The 24237-nt window shown below is 40.5% G+C and overlaps 2 protein-coding genes across 2 annotated transcripts; one reads left to right on the top strand and one right to left on the bottom strand.

Annotated features, from left to right (window-relative positions):
- Positions 1-4921: 4921 nt before the first annotated feature.
- On the bottom strand, positions 4922-8370 carry LOC149267487 (uncharacterized). The gene is made up of 5 exons (XM_089412054.1): positions 6898-8370; positions 6432-6843; positions 5583-5945; positions 5123-5267; positions 4922-5027 (listed from the first exon to the last, which is right to left on the bottom strand). The coding sequence occupies exons 1-5, from the start codon at positions 8368-8370 to the stop codon at positions 4922-4924; spliced, it is 2499 nt and encodes an 832-aa protein (XP_089268180.1).
- A 525-nt stretch (positions 8371-8895) lies between these two features.
- Positions 8896-9812, top strand: LOC149267486 (uncharacterized). The gene is made up of 3 exons (XM_089398966.1): positions 8896-9147; positions 9260-9348; positions 9445-9812. Exons 1-3 carry the CDS (start codon positions 8896-8898, stop codon positions 9554-9556), a joined length of 453 nt encoding a protein of 150 aa, XP_089255092.1. The 3' UTR covers positions 9557-9812.
- The last annotated feature ends 14425 nt before the right edge of the window (positions 9813-24237 follow it).

The raw sequence follows: 24237 nt of genomic DNA, 5'->3' as shown, positions 1-24237 counted from the left end.
AGAAATTTTCAGAGAAACCCACTGTCCGAAACACCAGATCTTACAAGTTCCATATCACACCCATGTGCAAGAAGGATCGACATTGAGGTACATATCTGGGAGAAGAAAACCAGCCTCAGGATCACATTTTCAAAAGGCCAAATGGCCACAAAGATGCACAACGAAATCTTTGCTAAAACCATAATTTAGATCAAACCTAATACCCAAACAAATTTAGAAAAGTTGAGCTTTTCTGTCACGCTCCCTTCTAGAAACTAAAAATTACAATCATAAATTTTTTTTTTGCTTTACATTCAACTTTACAATTGTAACCTTATTATCATTACCCACTTATTGTATAACTCATTTACCAACCTGAACACATATTTCCTTGACGTATGTTGTGACAGATTAAGGTTCTATGCTTATAACTATGGTTATACACTAAGTTGCACGAAACGGGGAAACGCGGAAGCGAAACGAAACGGGGAAGCGAAACGAAACGCGACCTCCCCAAATTTTGGAAACGGGGAAACGCGAATATATATAATAATATATATATATATATAGAGACAAGTCACAGCTTAGAAACCCTAAAACAACTTCTAGAACAGCTTAGAAACCCTAAAAAAATTTCTAGAACAGCTTAGAAACCCTAGAAACAGCTTCTAGAACAGCTTAGAAACCCTAAAAAAATTTAAAAACTAATTAGAAAAAAAAATAAAATTAAAAAACAAGTCATTTTTTTGGGGAAACGGGGCCCGTACGGCCTGGAAACGCGTTTCCGGCCGTACGGGCACGTTTCCATTTCGGGAAACGTGCCTGTACGGCCGGAAACGCGTTTCCAGGCCGTACGGTACGCGGAAACGCGTTTCCGTTTCGTTTCCGGCCGGAAACGGACCCCTAGGGCACGTTTCCTGCAACTTAGGTTATACATAAAGGGTTTTACGTATTGAATCAAACGTGTTGCTTTAACCTTTATTAATGATATGATTTGACACTTGTGTGTTGATGGTCGTTCATTTGGTGTCTACTGCCAAATGGCAGAGTAAGCACGCCAGCTCACCGATACCGTAGCCAAATGGCCCCTCATCACGTGATGGCCATGTGGTCTGAGAGGGTTGACCAACCCCGGGATTTACGCTCGGCCTCCCGCCCAAATTCAACGATGGGGATTGCTCGGCTCAATCGGACGGTCCTGCCTTACTTAGGGTTTGATCTTGTGTATAAAGGTTCAAGTGTTTTCGTTTATGGTTCATTTGTTCACTCACCAGTCATCGACCTCCTCCGCTGGGTTACACTGCAACTTCCAGGCTCTTTGTGCTGTTCTAGTTCGTCACTCCTCTGCCTCCTCCAGGTTTGCCGCGCCTCCCTATTTCTTTTCCATTGCTGGTTATATCTCACTGTTTCTCGTTCTTGCAATACCATAGCTAGTTTATGACTCACTGAATATATTCTAATTAACTCAGGGTTTGCTTGAACGGTTGATAGGTTCCGCTACATGCCGCAGCTCACTTGCTTCAACCGCTGAAGAGTTTAGGTACCATGACAGTTCCAGGTAAGTCGTTTCCTCCATGGGTTCTATTGTTTGTATTGAGTGCGATTCAGGGTTGTTTCATGGCTGAGACGGCCTGCTCTCTACCTGTGTCTCAGGTTACTACTGGACCAAACCTTTATGCAGCTATGCATGGCGGCCTTTCTGGAATGGCCGTTCCAGCTGTGCCTAGGTTATGGCCTCGACGCTTATGTTCTATTAACTGTTAAATTCTGTTCAAACTCTGTATTCTGTAGTTTTATCAGATCTAGATCTATTCTATGCTTTTGACATTTACGAACAGATTATACATCTGTATAAATTCGGCATTATCCGTCTTATTTGGATTTGTGATTGTTTTGGCCCGTCCTGGGTTTCTAAATGTCAATGGTTTCCGACTGAGCTTCGTAATGATACCTCTGTTCTATTTGTATATTCAATACTGTCGCTGGTAAATGGCTTCGTTTTGTTTTTGGTTTATAATCTTCACATACAGTTATGCTACAAAGTAGCGGCTATTACAGTTGTTTCAATGTAACACATAATTTACGACTATGGTTATGTTTCAGGGTTTCCTTATTTACCTGTTGTTAAATGTATACACGTCTCTGATTTTAATTCCGGTTAATACCTGTTTACATACATTTTTATGCCAAGAGTTATTAAGCTTATATTGAGCTCCTAAATACGCTGTTGTCCTTTCCTTTGTTCATTTGTATCACCGCTATGATATTTCCTGATTAAGGTTTTCAGGGTTATGAAAACTATAGTTTTCCCATTGTATTGTTTCCCATGGCACTGTTATCGGCTTAATGACACTATACAGCGTAGAGGATAGACTTACATTCATCCCATGAATGTATAGTCTAACCCCCCCCGCGCACAGTCTCGCCCATACGTTACTTACAGGTACCGCGTTCATATGCCCGGTTCACGCTTTTATTGATTCCGGTATTTACTTATTCCGGCATTATGTTTAACTTCTCGATTGTAATATACAGTTACTCTAATTTTCATTTCTGAAACTAGGGTTTGATGAATATAACACTTTGCTTCCATCTTTATCACCTGTCAGTAGTTATTATACAAATAACTGGAAAGTATTTGAAGGTGTTAAGTTGTTATTCCGTGTATATTATCATATTCCTACAATGCTTGCGAAACTGGTTTGAAACATATATAAGTTCTTTCTTAGAGTTCCGCCTTACTTTTATTTACTCTGTTAAGGGAATGCATACCGAGTAAGGTTATAATTTTCGGGTTGATGTTTATAAGAGACTTCTGTGTCAGATTACATAAACCCTCTAAGGTTAACAGCCAACTCGGCTTCCTATAGCTACTCAGGTCTTTACAAGGTAAAACTAAATACCTTCTTGAATAAGTTATCAAAGAAATTGGTCTTTCTGCTATTACTAGCTAATTACAGATCCACTGTATAAGCTTGGTGATTGTATCCCACCTGGATGTCTATGTTACAGTTTCATTCTGTCTATTTAATAACAGTAATCTTATTCTAAATATCTAAACACAGCAACTTTTAAAGAAAAGATATAACTGAGTACATTCAATACCTGAACCTTTCTTAACTAAAGTTAAGGAAGCGTACCTGGTGTTTGATCACAAGAATGCTTTGTTTTCAGTAGTCACCTGTAGAGTTTCCACTCTTAACCTCCCAACCTTGAGATCCACTGCACTGGATTCTCCCCCCGAGCCGTCTTGCAGGCCTGCAGCCCTCAACAAGACTTATGCACCACGGTGCTGGGTCATCTGATCACAACCAGACATAACCCTTTTCTTTCACTCTGCAACTCTCTTCTTTCTGGAATCTCTCCTCTGCCTGTTCCCAAACAGCCCAGAGGTTTTTCCTTCCAAACCCTCTTCAGGGTGAGAGGCAGTTGTCTTTCTTTTCAGTTTCTTAACTGATTAATTTCTTTTAATAGAAAAGCCTCTTTTTGGAGGCTGCCAGCATTTCATTCAACACATGTGTAAAATAATTCATTATATTTTCTTTTAACAAATAATAATGTCTTTTAAAAACAAGTTGTCACCCATATTGTTTTTACCACAGCATTTACCGGAAATTACAAGTTACCAGGGTTATTACATCTGCCCCCCCAAGTTGTCACCCATATTGTTTTTACCACAGCATTTACCGGAAATTACAAGTTACCAGGGTTATTACATCTGCCCCCCCTGGGATTGGACGTCGTCCCGATGTCCATTCTCATTAAATAAATTTGGATAGGCTTTTCTGAAAAGTTCCTCATCTTCCCATGTAGCCTCCTCAGGGCCGTAATGCTGCCACAGCACCTTAATTTGGGTAATAGCCCGTTTCCGCAGCCGCACTTCTCTCCGGTCGAGAATGCTCTGTGGTTCGACTAGGACCCCGCCTTCCGGTTCGACCTGCAAACAACCAGCACTTAGTCAATTTCCATTAAGTTTAGTTGTATAATCAAACCAATCGAGTCAATTCTTACCCGTACGTCCTGCCATTGAATAACATGTCTAGGGTCATACACATATTTCTTTAGGACAGAAACATGAAACACATTGTGAATCTTAATGTGACTGGGTAAAGCAAGTTGGTAGGCCACCGGCCCCACTCTAGCTAGAATCTGAAACGGTCCAAAATATCGGGGAGCCAGTTTGGCGCACCCGCTCCACTGCAGTGTGCTCCTTCTGGTTTGAATCCTTACAAACACATGGTCACCCACTTTATATTCTGCAAATCTTCTTTTCCTGTCTGCGAAACTTTTCTGTCTGTCTTGTGCAGCCTTTAAGTTTGCTCGCACTTTCTTTACCATATCTTCCATGTCTTTTAACATTTCCGGACCCAAACTCAATTTATCCTCTAGCCCACTCCAACTTGAGGGTGTGCGGCACTTTCGCCCATACAAAACCTCAAAGGGACTTAACTGGGTGGAGGTATGATACCCATTATTATAGGCAAATTCCACTAGATGCAAATACTCTTCCCACTGATTAGGCTTGAGCATCACATTTGCCCTCAACATATCTTCCAATACCTGATTGACTCGCTCCGTTTGGCCATCGGTTTGTGGGTGGTAAGCTGTACTGAAATTCAGCTGGGTGCCCAACTCAGCAAACAATGTTTTCCAGAAAATAGAAGTGAACTTCACATCACGGTCCGATATGATTACCCTTGGCATTCCATGCAAGCGGAACACATTCTGCATAAAGAGATGTGCAATTTGTACCGCCTTGTAAGTAGACTGCACAGGTATAAAGTGTGCTGCTTTACTTAGTTTATCAACTACGACCATAATAGAATCATTACCCTTCTTTGTCCGTGGTAACCCGGTTATAAAATCCATGGAAATGGTTTCCCATTTCCATTCCGGAATAGGCAAAGGCTGTAACAGTCCTGCTGGGTGTTGGTGTTCAGCCTTAATTTGCTGGCATTCCAGACATTTTGCCAAATATTCCACCACTTGCCTCTTCATCCCTGGCCAGTAATACTCTTTCCTGAGTGCTGTAATCATCTTTTGGTATCCTGGATGACCGGCATAATGGCTGGTGTGGAATTCATCTAGGATCAGCTTCTTAAGGTCATCGGAGTTAGGTACATACATTTTCCCATTGAAATACAGCAATCCAGTATTATCCAGTGTGTACCCTTGCTGTAACTTTCCATGATCAGATTGCTGTACCTGCTGCTTCAACTGCTGATATGCTGAATCGTTGTCCGCTGCTGTTTTTATTTGTTCTACTAGCGAACTCCGCCACCGGCTGGCTGAAAGTTCACATAAACAATGAACTTTCCGACTTAAGGCATCTGCTACCCGATTTTCTTTGCCCTTTAAATGTTTTATTTCGAAGTCAAACCCACTTAGAAAATCTGCCCAACGGCCTTGTCTCGCATTCAAAGTGGGTTGATTGAAATAATGCGTTAAACTATGATGGTCAGTTAACAGCAGAAATTTCTTTCCGAGAAGGTAATGTCGCCACATCTTAAGTGCATGAATTACGGCAGTTAATTCTAAATCGTAGGCAGAGTATCTCTGCTCATGTTCCTTTAATTTCCTTGATTCATATGCTATTACCTTACCTTCCTGCATTAACACTCCCCCCACGCCCTCTTTGCTTGCATCGGTGCATACCACGTATTCCTTATTAGGATCTGCGATTCTTAAGATGGGTGCGGTGGTGAGTAGGTGTTTCAAGCGGTCGAAACTCTGCTGGCACTCTGCTGTCCACTTAAATGCCCTTCCTTTCTTTTGCAATGAGGTAATAGGGTAGGCTATTCTTGAAAAGCCTTCCACAAATCTCCTGTAATAGCCAGCTAACCCCATGAAAGACCTGATGTCCGAAACATCCTTGGGCGTAGGCCATTCCATAATAGATTTTATCTTCTCGGGGTCAACCGCAATTCCCTCATTTGTAATTACATGACCCAAATACTGAATTTCCTCTTTAAAGAAATCACATTTGCTAAATTTAGCATAAAGCTGATGCTCCCGAAGAGTTTGCAACACCAATCTAAGGTGCTCCTCATGTTCCTGCTGGGAACGAGAATATATCAATATGTCATCAATAAATATCAGTACAAACTTGTCCAAAAACTGGTGAAACACGCTATTCATCATGCACATGAAAGTGGCAGGTGCATTGGTTAAACCGAAAGGTAGCACTACAAATTCGTAGTGCCCGTAGCGTGTTCGGAAAGCAGTTTTGGCAATGTCCTCATCCTTGATCCTGATCTGATGATAACCAGATCGCAGATCAATTTTAGAGAATAACTTTGCCCCTTTCACCTGATCAAAGAGTTCGTCTATTCTGGGTAGAGGATACTTGTTTTTGACCGTGAGCTTATTCAGCTGTCGGTAATCTATGCACATGCGAAGGGTCCCATCCTTCTTCTTCACAAACAATACTGGAGCCCCCCAGGGTGACACACTAGGTCGAATGTACTGCTTATCCAGCAATTCCTGGAGCTGCATCTTCAATTCTGTTAACTCTGGTATGCTCATCCGATATGGTGCCCTTGATACTGGGGCTGCCCCTGGTATCAACTCTATAGTGAAATCTATGTCTCTTCTTGGAGGCAGACCCGGGATATCTTCAGGAAAAACATCTGTGAATTCCTGCACCACTGGTATGTCATTTAATGCAGCCATCTTATCTTTCTGGTTCACATAACCAACCTGTACGGCGTAAATCTGACATCTCTTCCTTACACATTTGGCTAGCTGAGTTGCAGTTATAGGTCGGATCTGAACAGGATGTTTAATCCCCTGTAATTCCTGCTGCTGTCCCACATCATCTTTATAGTATATGGTCTTGGTTTTGCAGTTCACCAGTGACCAGTGCTTTTCCAGCCAATCCATGCCAATAAGAATGTCATAGGAGCCCAATGGAAGTACATTCAGGTCTGCTGTTACAGGCTGTCCAGCTATACTGAAAGAGCAGTTATTAACTTTCGCTAGAACCCGCCTTTTGGCTCCCGTAGCTAACTGGACTAGCCATGGGTTTTTGAATTTTTCTGATGGTAACTTACAGTGTTCCACTACTTTTGGACTAACATAACTTAAAGTAGCTCCTGGATCAATAAGTACAGCTACAGCAAGGGTTGAAATCTTACCTTCGAATTCCACCATGGAAGGTTGATATTCTGCCTGTCGGTCCTCTAATGCTGCATTGATCCTTGGTACGCTGCGCGCCACATCCCCTACAGTGGAAGCTTCATGGACTTGAGATATCTGATCAGTTCTTTTACGCTGTGGACAGTTCCTAGCATAGTGCGGTCCCTCGCATACCCAGCATTGAACTGGAGGTCTGGTTCCTTCAACCTCCGATTTAGCAGGAAGTTCACTAATCCTGCTCTCGTTTGGCTTAGGCCGGAAAGTACCCTTATTCGTGCTTCTGTTAAACTGCCCTTTTCCAACCCCTTTGCCACCATTCCCGCGGCTGCCTTTGTTGCTTCCAGCATTTCTGCTACCTTTTCTCTCATTCCATTTCCTGCTTGGAATTTCTCCCTTTTGTTTGTTCTGCTGGTAGCAAATTCTGGCCTTCCTAATTGCCTCATCCATGGTTCGGGGGTTATCAAACTCAATTCGTTCTCTTATATAAGCTGGCAAACTACTCACAAACCTCTGCACCTTGGCCTTCTCCTCTTTTATGTAGGGCACATAACGCAGTAGCGAAGTAAAGCGATTTATGAATTCATCCATGGATTGTTGTCCTAGTCGTAAATCATGAAATTCTCGCGCCTTCTCATCATAAAAGCGCTCAGTTAAATACCTCTCCTTAAAATATTTCTGAAACTTTTCCCAGGTTATGCTTTGCTCAGTTACTCCCTTCACAATTTTAATCTCTTCCCACCACAAGGTGGCTTTGCCCTGCAACTGGAATATGGCCAAACGTGCCTTCAGATTTTGATCATATTCATACAGTTGAAAATATTTATTAATATTGATCAGCCATGCTTCCGCTGCTTCCTCCTGCTCTCCATCGAAAAGTGGGGGTTTGATTTTACGAAATTCCCCCTGTAATTCCGTTTTCTGTCTCTTGGTAGCCTGCTGCTCTTGCACATTGTCAGAATGGTCTTCATGTTCTTCTGAAAACTCAGGAGCATAGTTCCGCTCCTCAGTGCCCCTTCGTTGCTCTGCACTAGGACTGGGTAAGGGTGGATTTTGTTTTTCAGACAAGCTCTTCAATATTCTTTCTTGTTCCATGGTTAATCGTGCATTGTCTTCTCGCAAGCGTGCCATCTCACCCTTCAGTTCTTGAACTGTTTGAAGTATTGCCTGATTGGTACTGCGTGTCTCAGCACCAAGCTGAACCCACAGTCCTGTGTTATCTGGTGGGATGCCGCCAGCTCCCGGCATTTCCTCCATCTTACTGTATAACTGTCAGCTGTTGAATGTCTCAATATATTCCTGGTTGTACACAAAAAACATGATTAATGACTTTGTACTGTATACATGTATAAGATAATTTTTCTTTCTGTTCCCATTGCTGTTCCAGAGGTCACAGTTTTGGAACTTGGCTCTGATACCACATTGTCACGCTCCCTTCTAGAAACTAAAAATTACAATCATAAATTTTTTTTTTGTTTTACATTCAACTTTACAATTGTAACCTTATTATCATTACCCACTTATTGTATAACTCATTTACCACCCTGAACACATATTTCCTTGACGTATGTTGTGACAGATTAAGGTTCTACGCTTATAACTATGGTTATACATAAAGGGTTTACGTATTGAATCAAACGTGTTGCTTTAACCTTTATTAATGATATGATTTGACACTTGTGTGTTGATGGTCGTTCATTTGGTGTTTACTGCCAAATGGCAGAGTAAGCATGCCAGCTCACCGATACCGTAGCCCAAATGGCCCCTCATCACGTGATAGCCATGTGGTCCGAGAGGGTTGACCAACCCCGGGATTTACGCTCGGCCTCCCGCCCAAATTCAACGATGGGGATTGCTCGGCTCAATCGGACGGTCCTGCCTTACTTAGGGTTTGATCTTGTGTATAAAGGTTTAAGTGTTTTCGTTTATGGTTCATTTGTTCACTCGCCAGTCATCGACCTCCTCCGCTGGATTACACTGCAACTTCCAGGCTCTTTGTGCTGTTCTAGTTCGTCACTCCTCTGCCTCCTCCAGGTTTGCCGCGCCTCCCTATTTCTTTTCCATTGCTGGTTATATCTCACTGCATCTCGTTCTTGCAATACCATAGCTAGTTTATGACTCACTGATTATATTCTAATTAACTCAGGGTTTGCTTGAACGGTTGATAGGTTCCGCTACATGTCGCAGCTCACTTGCTTCAACCGCTGAAGAGTTTAGGTACCATGACAGTTCTAGGTAAGTCGTTTCCTCCATGGGTTCTATTGTTTGTATTGAGTACGATTCGAGGGTTGTTTCATGGCTGAGACGGCCTGCTCTCTACCTGTGTCTCAGGTTATTACTGGACCAAACCCTTATGCGGCTATGCATGGCGGCCTTACTGGAATGGCCGTTCCAGCTGCGCCTAGGTTATGGCCTCGATGCCTTAGGTTCTATTTACTGTTAAATTCTGTCCAAGACTCTGTGTTCTGTAATTTTATCAGATCTAGTTCTATTCTGTGCTTTCGACAGTTATGAACAGATTACACAGCTGTATAAATTCGGCATTATCCGTCTTATTTAGATTTGTGATTGTTTTGGCCCGGCCTGGGTTTCTAAATGTCAATGGTTTCCGACTGAGCTTCATAATGATATCTCTGCTCTATTTGTATATTCAATACCGTCACTGGTAAATGGCTTCGTTTTGGTTTTGGTTTATAATCTTCACATACAGTTATTGTACAAAGTAGCGGCTATTACAGTTGTTTCATTGTAACACATAATATACGACTATGGCTATGTTTCAGGGTTTCCTTATTTACCTTGTTATTAAATGTATACACGTCTCTGATTTTAATTCCGGTTAATACCTGTTTACATACATTTTTATGCCAAGAGTTATTAAGCTTATATTGAGCTCCTAAATACGCTGTTGTCTTTTCCTTTGTTCATTTGTATCACAGTTATGATAATTTCTTGATTAAGGTTTTCAGGGTTATGAAAACTATAGTTTTCCCATTGTATTGTTTTCCCATGGCACTGCTATCGGCTTAATGACACTATACAGCGTAGAGGATAGACTTACATTCATCCCATGAATGTATAGTCTAACCCCCCCCGCGCACAGTCTCGTCCATACGTTACTTACAGGTACCGCGTTCATATGCCTGGTTCACGCTTTTACTTGATTCCGGTATTTACTTATTCCGGCATTATGTTTAACTTCTCGATTGTAATATACATTTACTCTTATTTTCATTTCTGTAACTAGGGTTTGATGAATATATCCCTTTGCTTCCGTCTTATCACCTGTCAGTAGTTATTACACACATAACTGGAAAGTAGTTGAAGGTATTAAATTGTTATTCCGTGTATATTATCATATTTTTACAAATGCTTGCGAAACTGGTTTGGAAACATATATAAGTTCTTTCTTAGAGTTCCGCCTTACTTTTATTTACTCTGTTGAGGGAATGCATACCGAGTAAGGTTATAATTTTCGGGTTGATGTTTATAAGAGACTTCTGTGTCAGATTACATAAACCCTCTAAGGTTAACAGCCAACTCGGCTTCCTATAGCTACTCAGGTCTTTACAAGGTAAAACTAAGTACCTTCCTGAATAAGTTATCAAAGAAATTGGTCTTTCTGCTATTACTAGCTAATTACAGATCCACTGTATAAGCTTGGTGATTGTATTCCACCTGGATGTCTATGTCACAGTTTCATTCTGTCTATTTAATAACAGTAATTTATTCTAAATATCTAAACACAGCAACTTTTAAAGAAAAGATATAACTGAGTACATTCAATACCTGAACCTTTCTTAACTAAAGTTAAAGAAGCGTACCTGGTGTTCGATCACAGGAGTGCTTTGTTTTCAGTAGTCACCTGTAGAGTTTTCACTCTTAACCTCCCAACCTTGAGATCCACTGCACTGGATTCTCCCCCCTAGCCGTCTTGCAGGCCTGCAGCCCTCAACAAGACTTATGCACCACGGTGCTGGGTCATCTGATCACAACCAGACATAACCCTTTTCTTTCACTCTGCAACTCTCTTCTCTCTGGAATCTCTCCTCTGCCTGTTCCCAAACAGCCCAGAGGTTTTTCCTTCCAAACCCTCTTCAGGGTGAGAGGCAGTTGTCTTTCTTTTCAGTTTCTTAACTGATTAATTTCTTTTAATAGAAAAGCCTCTTTTTGGAGGCTGCCAGCATTTCATTCAACACATGTGTAAAATAATTCATTATATTTTCTTTTAACAAATAATAATGTCTTTTAAAAACAAGTTGTCACCCATATTGTTTTTACCACAGCATTTACCGGAAATTACAAGTTACCAGGGTTATTACATTTTCTATATACATAATTTTTTAAAACAATATATAATATATACATAGTTGACATTATCAACATTTATCAACACAAATTAAAATGGTTTTTTATTATTAATATATTTTTTAAAGTAAATATTAATTTGTATTAAAATATTTTATTAATAACCTACATTGGATATTTAATTATATAAAATATTAAAATATTTTCTTTTAATTTTTTTTTCTTTTTAATTTTTTTCTTCTATATATTTATATATGAAGTTGATATCAACATAAATTAGTTAACGTAGATGTTTAAATAATTTATTTAAATTCCGTGTTGAAATATTTTTCGAAAAGTATAAAGTTTAAATATCTTACTCATTTTTTAATTCTAATTATTTTACATGAAATTACTTTACATGAATAGCATATTCATTTTTATTGTATTCAGCCGACATTAGTTTTCTACTTAAGAGTGTATTTTATTTTTATTTTAAGAGGGACGCATGTCAACTCCCCACTCCATGTTGAGGATGAACATACTTACACATCCCCTCACAGTGCCTTTATATAGATTCTGAAGAGGTATCCTCGAGGACAACCGACTTGAATAATTTTGGAGGGAAGCCAAAATAAAATTGAAATGGAAATTCAAATTTGGCTTGGAGTCAAATTTCGATTTAACTTCTGAACCAAGTTGATTTATAAAATAAATGAATACACCTTTCAATTAAGGATGAATTCAATAATAATTCATGAAAATCCTTCTATGCCCATGACTTATATAAATATCTAGTGACAAGTTGTCATATCATCTATTTGTTGGGGATTTTGACCACAAGATGGGGCATCAACTTTAATTTGGCATATCTCTCAAACCGCGAGGAGCCTCGTGACGTGCCCCATACCATTTGAATCGGCATGACGAGGACCATCCAATGATGATGACCAAGATCCCGATGAAAAAAACCTTAATTTGCCTTGTCATTTTTGTTATCAAAGGCGGGGCTTCTTTTGACATTGCTTGGGTTGACATCAATGACAACCACTTCCAAAAAATGTTTACTCATGATTATGTTGTTGTGCATGAAATTGAGCATCGTTCGCAAATTGGTGCTCATTTTATGTTGGAGTCCCCTATTAATGTATATCTTTCTCACTTAAATGAGTGAAGTAAATGATGGCATCAACTATTTGGTCACTTAGATTATCGTTATCTCCAGCAACAAAGTAAGCAAAATATGGTCAGTGATCTTCCACCTATCCCCATTTTTTATTGTGTTTGTATCAAGTGTGTTCTTGGTAAGCATCCTCAAGATACTTTTTATAAAGGAAAATCTTGGAGAGCTTCTTGAGGTCTTCAACTTGTTCACAGTGATATTGCAAGCCCTTTTCCTACATTGCCTTTTCAAAAAGACTGTTATTTGTTTACATTCATTGATGATTACTTTAAATGCTTTTGGGTACAAAAGTGAGGCTTTTGACACTTTTCTTGTGTTCAAATCAATCTTGAAAATCTATCAAGCAATTTTGAAGAGAATGGTGGTGAATATGTCAACTACAAATTTGAAGACAATTGTGCCATTGAAGGTATTCGGTTGTGACATATTGTGCCCTATTGTCCACAACAAAATTGTGTTGTTGAAAGGAAAAACTGTACCTTGAAGGAGATGGCAAATTACATGATCCATTCTAGAGGTCTTGCCCCATAATTTTGGGTTGAAGCCATCAATTGTGGAATTATGTTCAAAATCACACATCTCACAAAGTTGTCCAAGCAGTGATCCTAGAAGAAGCTTGGAATGGATGGAAACCAATTGTTGGCCATCTTACAGTGTTTGGGTGTAATGCTTGGGTTCACATCCTTAAACAAAAATGCAAGACAATGGACATACAAAGTAACCCTTGTGTAATTTGTTGGTTAACCAAAAGATGTTAAAGGGTATAGATTACTTTTTCTTGACACACGAGTTGATCATTAGCAAGAGCGTTCAATTTGATGAGCATCCCCCTTAACATCCTTGATCTTCATATGATTTTCCTTCTTTTGAGTTGACTTCTCCAACTAATGATAGTGTTCTTGAAGAACAACATGTTGAAGTTCTTCCACACTAATTGGGGTCAAAGAAGAACCTAGACCTCTCTTCAAAGGATGACTCAAGCATCTATGACTAGTGCTTTACATCTTAAGGGTTTTCATGAGCAGGGAAAATTTTAGGGGCTAATATTCGCCCATGGGCTAATTTTCTATACTTTTTCCAAAAAAAAGATTTGCTAATTTCCATTTTTTTGTAAAAATGATTCGCCCAAATTTTATAGAATGAAATTATTTTACCCTAAAAATCACCAAAAACTTATATATAGACTACATAAAAATATTATAAACTTGAATATTTTTACAAAAATATCTCCAAACATTTTATAGATTTCATATTATGGACTAGTGGGATTTGCGAAGGTTTCTAAACTTTAAGATAAATTGTCATCCTTAAAATTTTCCCTATTCATGAGGCACATGGTATTATACAGTGGGACACAACTAAGGATGATGAATATCGTTCCTTGCTGAAAAGTAACACTTGGTACTTGTTTGCTCTTCCAAAAGGTAGAACTGAAAAGTAACACTTGGTACTTGTTTTCTCTTCCAAAAGGTAGGAAATTCGTTCAATGCAAATGGGTATATCAAACCAAGTATGCAATAGACGGTACTATAGACAAGTATAAGGTTCAAATCATTGCTAGAGAAGGGGAGTGTATTAAGAAGACCAAGAGTTTATTAATTGTAGGTTTTAACTCTGTACAAATAATACTTGGAAACAAATTCTTAGAAAACATAAAATATACAATGGCAAGAATATAAAATATACATAGATATTTTTTTCCTGAAACCTAAAATCGGGAAAACTAGATTGATTTTTCATTATATTCCTTTCAATGTTACAATACATTATATACATGCTGAAACATTCCTAAACCCCCAATCCATTAACCCTGGATTAGAACATGACCATAGTTCCTTTGACTGGATCTACAAAACCATCGGCAAAACTATCATGCATAAAACCATGCACAAAACCATGGGTAGATCCACCTAATTTCTTTTGGGGGCTAGTCGTGGAAAAAATATAACACATACCCAACATTAATTAGCCAATATTATGCCATGTGAGATCCTATTGGGGGTTTGCAATTCTTAGAAATGAAAGAAATATATTGCTTGGTGATGAGCTTAGGTATTGCAACAAGAATGCTACAACTCCCATGGCTACCAGCTTTACTTATCAACCCGGGGTTCGTACAAACTTGGAGGTGACAGCGCTATATGCATAAGTAAAAGTGAAGGTACTGCCTGTTGTCACTGCTCATTTGGCAAGAGACCCCAGGGGTTCCAAGCCAGACTTCTATAGGGTCAGAAGAAGCTTAACTCTTTGATGGAAGAAGAACAAATCTATCCTAAGGGAGAGCTACTTCTACTGAAGTATTGAAGAAAACAACGTGTAATGATAAACCACACCATACCCTAATTAATCAATTAAATAGCGATGCTAAGCAGAATTGCTAAATTAATCACTAACATAATGTTTCTATCTAAGTTACAGAAGCAAAGAGCATTAAACTATACTAAGGTGTAGCAAAGAAACTTAGGTTAAATCGGGTTTCAAGCGGAAAAAGCAGTTGGAGATCGAAATTGGTGAAAGGAGGACGTAAGGATGCAATAGCGCATAGGGACTGTTGGATCGATCAACGAACAAAAGATGGATGATGGATGATGGAGATCTTATCGCGGGCTTAAGTGAATAAATGGATGAACGACGAAGATCGTATCGCGGGAGATTAAGTGAATGGATGGACGAATAAGGTAACAAAGCAGATGAACGATGGAGATCGTATCGCAAGGGATTAAGTGAGTGGATGGACGAACGAGGTTAACATGAGATGAATGGTCAAGATGTAATCGTGGAGATTAAGTCAAGAGATGGATGGACGAGGTTAACAGGAGCGATGAACGGTTGAGATCTTATCGCGCAGGTGAAGTCAAGAGATGGACAATAGAGATTGTATCGCGGGAAAAAGAAACATGCGGAAATGATGGAGCGGGTTTCTAAGGCGGTAAGTAGTTTCTCGCGTGCCCTCAAGGCAGTAAGCGGAATTATGAAATTTCACGCGATTAGCCTTATTGCGCGACACGTAGCACAAGAAAACCACTTTTCTCGCGTGCTCTCGGGCGGATAACGTTCGTGCATTAATTCGCGCGAGATTGTGCGATAACCGTTGGATCAGGCGGGGCTAATCAATGGTGGAGATTGGCCAAGCTAGTTGGCGATCGGGTGAAGCGATAGCCGTCGGATCAGGCGAGGCAGATCGACGATGGGGGTTTAAAGCGCATAAAGTGATTGGGTGACACGATAGTCGTCGGATCAAGAGACAGATCGACGGTGGAGATTAAAGCTCATAAAGCAAGTGGTGGACTCCATGCGAGGTAGCAGTTGGAGAAAATAATGAATCAGACGGTGATTGTGAAGGTTTGTTGGTGATCGGATGGCGAGGAAGCGATGCATGAGGAACGTGCTGAAGGTGGTTTTAAACGAAAACGACAGAGAAAACCAGTGCGGGTGAACAAATAACTGCATCAAACAGCGAACTCCCTAGCTCATGCGAGAACCAGAAACCTGTGTTTTTGGGGCTGCTGAAGGGTCCCTTCCTCAAGTCATGGTCCTAGAGGGAGGAGATGAGGCCGAGACACCTGCGCACAGCCTGATAGTGATCTTTTTCCTCTAACTAACTTGTGAATTGAAAGAAGGCATAAATGGAAGTAAACTACAACAGATGCAACTAAGCAAATGAACAGGAAAACCATGAATAATCTACGCTATATTGTTGTAATGAAAGTGCAACTACTTAGGCAAATAACCAAAAACACCATGAATCCTACTTAAGCAAATGAACAGAACCAAGAAGCTACTTAAGCAAATAAACAGAACCAGAAAGCTACTAAGCAAATAAACAATGAAAAACCATGGATCTATTTAAGCAAATGAACAAAAATCTATGCTAACAGATATGTACAATGATCTGAAAATCACTCGAGAGTGATCTCAGTTAAATAATTAATGAATGAAGGTATTATAGACTCATGTGCTGGTGTGTGCCTATGTTATTTTAGGCAACGGATCGATCATATTGCAAAATACACAGACACTGGAAAATGGAAAACAGTAAGAGAGACACAGTGAGCAAATACAAGAACACAACAAATTAATAAGGAGTTCACCCTATTCTCCAGGGCTACATCTCCGGTCCAGCTTTCAATGGTGGCCTTCTTTTATTGTGTCTTTAAAGCAAAGATTTACAATGAAGAGCTCAATTTGAGTCTCCTGAAACAGATAATGCTTGGCAGGGTGGTTCTTGGATTCCCCAAGTGACTAGAGTGCACAGACTCTTTTCCTTTCCAAGTCTTGACCTCTCTGGTCTTTTAATGGGAGGAGCCCAATGTGGTGCTCAATTCCTCGACAGATCCTCATAGGGATTGCTTGAACCTCTCAAGCTTTCTGTCTACTCGATGCTGCCTTAGGTCAGCTCGGCTCTCTGTTTTTTTGCTTCTTGCTTCACTGTCTTTTCTTCGCTCTCGCTCTCTCTGTCTTCGTTCTCTTCTCCTGTTCTGTTCTCTGTTTGTTCATGGCTTAAAGCCAATTTGTCCTTGACTGTTCGCTTCCTCTTCTGCCCCTTCGGATCGCCTGCTGTTGTTCGCTTGGAGTTCCCTGCCTCTGCGTCATCGCCATCATCCACAGCGAGTGGCCACTTGTCCTCTCACGAACTGCGCCAACTCTTCCTCAACAGTTCGGTTTTTTCAATTATACTGTGGAATGACTCATCCACCAACTCAGCGGTCAAATCGAACGTTGGAATTTTATATGCCGCGGCTTAATTCCCTGTCAAACTCGGTTCCTCTGTCGGGCGAAATCTCTACCGTCAGATCTGGAGTCCCTAGATCCTACGGTGTTCGCTCATTTCGCACGGTTGACTTGCTCGACCGTTAGCGCGCGATGAGAGGCGATTTTCTCTTTCATCCACCGGACACGCATCGTGCGATGAATGGAATCGTTCGTTTTCAGCCAAATCCGCTTACCGCCCAAGGATGCCCTCGATATACCACTGGTTTTGGAGCGTGGGACCCGCCTTTTGCCTTAGCGCTTTCCCCACGGTTTCTCAGCTTCCCATGCGACCGAGCGCTTTGGAGCTTTTCCTTCTCGAGGGGTTTTGCCTAGCGATGCGCTAATCACGCATCAGAAATGGCCTCCGTTTCCCGATCCGGGCTTCCCAACTGCCAGTTTTGCCTCCTGCACGGTCTCCATGGGCTTCGGTCAGCGCGCTTTGACCGAGGTCCTTGTCGTTCCTTGCTGGTTGCAAACTGCCACTATCCAAAGGTCTTCCTGATTGCTCTTTGTTCATAAATTCGAAGTCTGTCCTGATTTGATACAATCATGGTATTTTAATAATTTTCATGGATCCAATTCGGATCACGGCCTTCCCACTGAAAAAGCTTTTGGACCACCAAAAGTTGGTTTTCAAGCATCGACTAAGTGAGGGTACAATTGTCTCACTTGTCCAATCTCTATCCACTTTGCATTGCTCGATGTTGAACCCTTGAGCCCAATTCTGAGGTATTCAACATCTCCTCTACATGTCGTCCTCACCTTCCTGTCCAGAACTGTGTCTTCCTGCAATTCATTAAGATATTCAAGTAGCAGGTCATCAATAGAAGGCAACTGACTCTGCTCTTCGGGATCCTCAATTAGTGAAGGTTCAAACAATCTCAAGCAATTTGCATTTACGACTGAGTAGATGTGCATGTAAGCTGGTAGATCAAGGTGAAAAGCATTTTCACCAATCTTCTCAAGTATCTTGAAGGGTCCATACTTGATAGGCTTTAGCTTTTTACCTTCACCTTGCATCCTGTCCTTGCTGATATACAGCTAGACTTGGTCACCAACTTGGAAACTATGCTCCATCCGATGCTTGTCATGCCTTGCCTTGTATTTGGCTTGGCTCTTTTCTAGCTGTTCCTGTACTGCCTGGTGGATCTCTTGGATTTGTTCAATGAACCTAGTTGCCCTGTCCACATCACTGTGTCCCTCAACTGTGGTGTCTTTACCAAAGACAAAATCCAAAGGAGACCTTGGTGTGAAACCAAAACAGGTCTCAAAAGGAGATCTCTGTGTAGAAGAATGTTTTGCTTTGTTGTAAGCATGCTGCACATAACACAAATGTTCATCCCAAAGCTTAGGATGTTTGCTGCAATATCCTCTGAGTAACTGGATCACTGTCCTGTTAACTACTTCTGTCTGGCCATCAGTTTGTGGATGAAAAGCTGTGCTTTTCTTCAGTTTGGTGTCCATCAGTTCCCACAGACTTGACCAAAACTTCCCCACAAATCGGGTGTCTTGATCAGATACAATGGAAGTGGGTAATCCAAAATGAACCCATACATGTTCAAAGAACAATTTTGCAGTTTGTTCAGCTGTAATCTGTTTATTACAAGGTATCAAAATACACATTTTGCTGAACCTATCCACAACAACATACAGATAATCATGACCTTTCCTAGATTTAGGCAGTCCTCCAACAAAATCCATGGAAACACTTTCCCAAGGGTGAGAAGGAACTGGTAATGGAGTGTACAAGCCTAGTTTTCTATTGTTGGGCTTGCTTTTAGCACACATAGTACACCCTCTTACATATCTAGAAACTGTCTCATTCATTTTTGGCCAATAACAAAATCTTTGTAGCTGTGTAACTGTTTTACTTACCCCAAAGTGACCTGATATTAGAGGAGTGTGTGCTTATCGAATTATCTTTACTTTTTCAGTTTGTGGAATGCATAACTTCCCACAATGGTACAAGAGTCGGTCCTTTACATGATAATCCAATTCTTCTACTCATTTGCCTTGACTTAAAGTTGCATATACATCTTTAAAGTCTATATCTTGAGCATATTGTTCAATGTAGCTCTCATGTAACACAAAATTATGCTTAAGTATAGTAGATGCATTTATAATAGGTCTAGATAACATGTCTGCAACTTTATTATGTATGCCTTTTTTATATTTGATGACTAAATGAAACTATTGTAGAAAACACATCCATCTATAGTGTCTTGATTGCTGCAACTTAGTTTAGGAGTGCAGATATTGAAGTGGTTGATAATCAGTATGTATTACTGTCTCTTTGCCCATTAAGTAATATTTCCACTTTTTCACACTCTGTACTAAAGCATGCCATTCTTTATCATATGTAGGATAGTTAACCACTGCAGAATTAAATTTCTCATAATGATAACATATGGGTTTACCATGCTGTGTCAACGCTGCTCCCATGGCATAGTCACTAGCATTTGTTTGGATCTCAAATGGTCTTTGAAGATCAGGCAGTGCTAGTACATGTGCTGTACTAATATTTTCTTTCAAGGTGTTGAAGGCTTTCTGCTGTTTGCCTCCCCACTGAAACACCTTGTTCAATCCTGTTAAAGCATGTAAGGGAGCTGCAATTAAGGAAAAGTTAGAAATGAACTTCCTCTAATATTGTGCTGCTCCTAAGAAGCTTCTAACTTCTGTAGCAGATTTGGGTTTAGGCCAGTGTACAATGACTGCCATCTTAGAGGGATCTATCTTCAATTCACCACCCCCTACTATATGACCCAAATAATTCGGAGATGTTTTGCCAAATTCACATTTTGAGAGTTTAACATGAAGTTTTTCTCTTTTCAGAATATCTAGTGTCTGCTTAACATGCTTTAAGTGTTCTTCCCACGTTTTGCTAAAAATCAGTATGTCATCCAGATACACAATAACAAAATCATCAAGAAAGGTTTGAGTACATCATTCATTAATCTCATGAAAGTAGCAGGAGCATAGTTAAGCTAAAAGGCATAACCAGCCACTCTTACAATCCCTGTTTTGTTTTGAAAGCAGTGTTCCATGCATCTTGTTCTGCAACTCTGACCTGATGGTATCCACTGTGCAAGTCTAGCTTGGAGAAATAAATAGCGTCTTTCAATTGATCTAAAAGATCATCTATGCGAGGAAGGGGATAACGATTTTTGATTGTTATCTTATTCAGTGCTTGGTAGTCAATGCACATTCTCCACGAGCCATCTTTGTTTCTCACCAAAACGATTGGTGACCCACATGGTGATGTGCTAGGTTTGACGAACCCTTTCTCGAGCAACTCCTGCACCTGCTTCTTGATTTCAACATTCTCTAAAGCGGACAACCTGTACATTCCAATGTTAGGCAATAGAGCATCTCACTGCAAAATAATATCATGCACTATTTCCTTTTTGGGTGGCAGACCTTTAGGTTCTTGAAACAAGATATCATACTCTGAAACAACCTTTTCTAAATCAGCGTGCTGTTTAGCATTACAGCCCTCAAATACATTGGTTTTTTCAGGTTTCTTTTCCTTTACAACCATCAGTAAGAATTGTTTGCATGAATTTATCATTCGTTTCATCTGCCATGAATTTATGAGAGTATAATTATTCTTGAGCTTATGAGCTCTTACAAAGTATTCGATTCCATCTTTAACAAGTAGATACTTGTTCTCAACTCTATAGAAGATGGCTTTTCTGTCATACAAGTAAGGACTTCCTAAAACAATTCCACATATATCCAAAGGAATTATGTCTAACTCAACCTCATCTACAAATGCTGACCCAAAAGAAAACTTGAGTTTGCACTGTCTATTCACTTGTAGTTGTGCTTTATCATTTAACCATCCTAATGGGTATGGTTTCTTGTGAGGTGTAGTTACTAATCCCAACTTTTTTACAATTGCTTCAGAAATTAAATTTACTTGTGAACCATTATCAAACAAAGTATCAATCTTTTGATGTTTGGAAATAACTTGAATATGGAAAAGCTCATGTCTTTTTCTCTCATTTTCTTCGTCAATAGTAGATTGTGCATAATTACTAGTAGATGCTTTAGAATTCTTACCTCTTATACCTGTGGCTGCAATGGTTGTTTCATCTCCTGAGTCTGACCCCAAATCTTCCTGAATAGCTGCAGCAGTCTTCTTCTTCTTGCCCTTGAACTTCTTAAGTCTCAGCTTTGGATGCAGAATCCAACAATGCTCATCATCATGCCCATCTTTTTTACAGTGAGTGCATGAAGCTTTACTTTTCTGTGCAGTGTTAGCCTTCCTTGCTTTCCATTTCTGTTTTCTTTTCTCCTTATTCTTGCTTGCAATGGGTTGGGATGATCCCCCAACTTTTGGACTTCCATTCTGTCCTCTAGCTTCTAGATGAGTAGCTTGTACAGATACCTCATCTATACTAGTGGGATTAAACATGAGGATAGTGTGCCTCATGTAGCTGTGTAGACCACCAATGTACTTCAACAGAGTCTCAGGTGAGTCTAATGAGATTTTCTAGAATCAATGGTCTCTTTCTAAATTCTTGAGTGTGCCCTTGCACACTTTGCCCTTTCAACTGCCGAAGAGTTTGCCAACTCATCATGGCTTGCTACATGTAGGCCAATGGATAGAACTGCTTTTTGATTGCAGAAACAAATTCACTCCAGACAGAGATAGTCTTACCATGTCTTTTCATGTCAGCTTGGGTTCTGCCTTCCCACCAAACCAAGGCAGTGCCTCTAAGGTGTAGGCTTGCCAGCTGAATCTTGCTCTTGTCTGAATCGATATTCTGCACTCTGCAATAAACATCAATTTGTCTAATCTAATTGTCCAGCTTTTCTACATTCAACTCTCCATCATATATAGGTAAATCAAATTTAACATCTAGTTTGATCAAAGATGCTTTCTTTTTGTGTTCAGGGCTGTTAGGAGGTGTGAGAAAGCTTTCCTCTTTCCCTTTTCCTTTTGAGTGGTCATGGAAATGAGATTCATCTTCTCCTTTGTCTTGTTTAGAGCCTGATGAATCTTCATCCTTATGTTTTCTAAAGTCGCTATATATTTCTTCTACCATGGACTTTATAGCTAGGAAACTATCTATGAATTAAGGGTCTGTCCCCATAGAACCATCCTCTGACATTGTCTTCCGAGGATAGACTCTTTCAATTTCAGGATTAGTTTCGACCAACTCTCCTTCTCCTAATTTGAGCTTTGATCTAGTTAGCATTCAACAGCTAAACCAACAAAAGCTTATCTAACCTTACAGCCTAGAGCTCTAATACCACTTGATCTGAAAATCACTCGTGAGTGATTTCAGTTAAATAATTAATGAATGAAGGTATTACAGACTCATGTGCTGGTGTGTGTCTATGTTATTTTAGGCAATGGATCGATCAGATTGCAAAATACACAAACACTGGAAAATGGAAAACAATAAGAGAAACACAGTAAGCAAATACAAGAACACAACAAATTAATAAGGAGTTCACCCTATTCTCTAGGGCTACATCTCTGGTCCAGCTTTTAGTGGTGGCCTTCTTTTATTGTGTCTTTAAAGCAGAGATTTACAATGAGGAGCTCAATTTGAGTCTCCTGAAACAGATAATGCTTGGCAGGGTGGTTCTTGGATTCCCCAAGCCACTAGAGTGCACAGACTCTTTTCCTTTCCAAGTCTTGACCTCTCTAGTCTTTTAATGGGAGGAGCCCAATGTGGTGCTCAATTCCCGACAGATCCTCACAGGGATTGCTTGAACCTCTCAAGCTTTCTGTCTGCTCGATGCTGCCTTAGGTCAGCTCGGCTCTCTGTTTTCTGCTTCTTGCTTCACTGTCTTTTCTTCGCTCTCGCTCTCTGTCTTTGTTCTGTTCTCCTGTTCTGTTCTATGTTTGTTCATGGCTTAAAGCCAAATTGTCCTTGACTGTTCGCTTCCTTTTTCGCCCCTTCAGATCGCCTGCTGCTGTTCGCTTGGAGTTCCCTGCCTCTGCGTCAACGCCATTGTCCATAGGGAGTGGCCACTTGTCCTCTCACGAACTGCGCCAACTCTTCCTCAACAGTTCGGTTTTTTCAGTTATACTGTGGAATGACTCATCTGCCAACTCAGAGGTCAAATCGGACGTCGGACTTTTATATGTCGCGGCTTAAATCCCTGTCAAATCCGGTTCCTCCGTAGGGCGCAATCTCCGCCGTCAGATCTAGAGTCCCCAGATCCTATGGTGTTCGCTCATTTCGCGCGGTTGACTTGCTCGACCGTTAGCGCGCGATGAGAGGCGGTTTTCTCTCTCATCCGCTGGACATGCGTCGTGCGATGAATGGAATTGCTCGTTTTCAACCAAATCCGCTTATCGCCCAAGGATGCCCCCAATATACCGTCGGTTTTGGAGCGCGGGACCCGCCTTTCGCCTTAGCGCTTTCCCCACAGTTCCCGGTTTCCCATGCGATCGAGCGCTTCGAGGCTTTTCCTTCTTGAGGGGCTTTGCACTAAGTGCTAATCGCGCATCAAAAATGGCCTCCGTTTTCTGATTTGGGCTTCCCAATTGCCAGTTTTGCCTCCTGCGCGGTCTCCATGGGCCTCGGTTAGCGCGCTTTGACCGAGGTCCTCGTCGTTCCTTGCTGGCTGCAAACTGCCACTGTCCAGAGGTCTTCCTAATCGCTCTTTGTTCGTAAATTCTAAGTCTGTCCTGATTTGATACAGTCATGGTATTTTAATAATTTTCATGGATCTAATTCGGATCATACAATGAAGAGGAGCTTTGGCTGCTCGGGTCGAGCCCTAACCCAAGAGCTTCAGCCCTCTGAGTTAACTCAGAGCTCGCTTAAAACATAACTCATTCTCATTATGAAAACCATGGATTACAGAGCAAACTATCACAAGTCTTGCAACTCAAAAATAAAGCAGAGTTTTTACAATAGAAGTCTGAATCCTACTGA

Source organism: Pinus tabuliformis, chromosome 6 (assembly GCF_031772625.1).
Source record: "Pinus tabuliformis cultivar Carrire ecotype Pingquan chromosome 6, CPIR1, whole genome shotgun sequence".
Taxonomy (NCBI): Eukaryota; Viridiplantae; Streptophyta; class Pinopsida; order Pinales; family Pinaceae; genus Pinus; species Pinus tabuliformis.
The sequence above is the reverse complement of the archived record's forward strand: the minus strand, read 5'-3'. Positions and strand labels throughout refer to the sequence as shown.

Excerpts from the sequence above, each read along its gene's own strand:
- LOC149267487 (XM_089412054.1), bottom strand. The coding sequence starts at position 8,370 with ATGGAGGAAATGCCGGGAGCTGGCGGCATCCCACCAGATAACACAGGA. Across the intron at positions 6,844-6,897 it reads CTGTAACAGCAGACCTGAAT|CACTGGTCACTGGTGAACTG; the intron begins GTACTTCCATTG and ends TGGCTGGAAAAG. Across the intron at positions 5,268-5,582 it reads GGGAGTGTTAATGCAGGAAG|CCAGCCGGTGGCGGAGTTCG; the intron begins GTAAGGTAATAG and ends GTGAACTTTCAG.
- LOC149267486 (XM_089398966.1), top strand. The coding sequence starts at position 8,896 with ATGTGGTCCGAGAGGGTTGACCAACCCCGGGATTTACGCTCGGCCTCC. Across the intron at positions 9,148-9,259 it reads CACTCCTCTGCCTCCTCCAG|GGTTTGCTTGAACGGTTGAT; the intron begins GTTTGCCGCGCC and ends TAATTAACTCAG. Across the intron at positions 9,349-9,444 it reads AGGTACCATGACAGTTCTAG|GTTATTACTGGACCAAACCC; the intron begins GTAAGTCGTTTC and ends CCTGTGTCTCAG.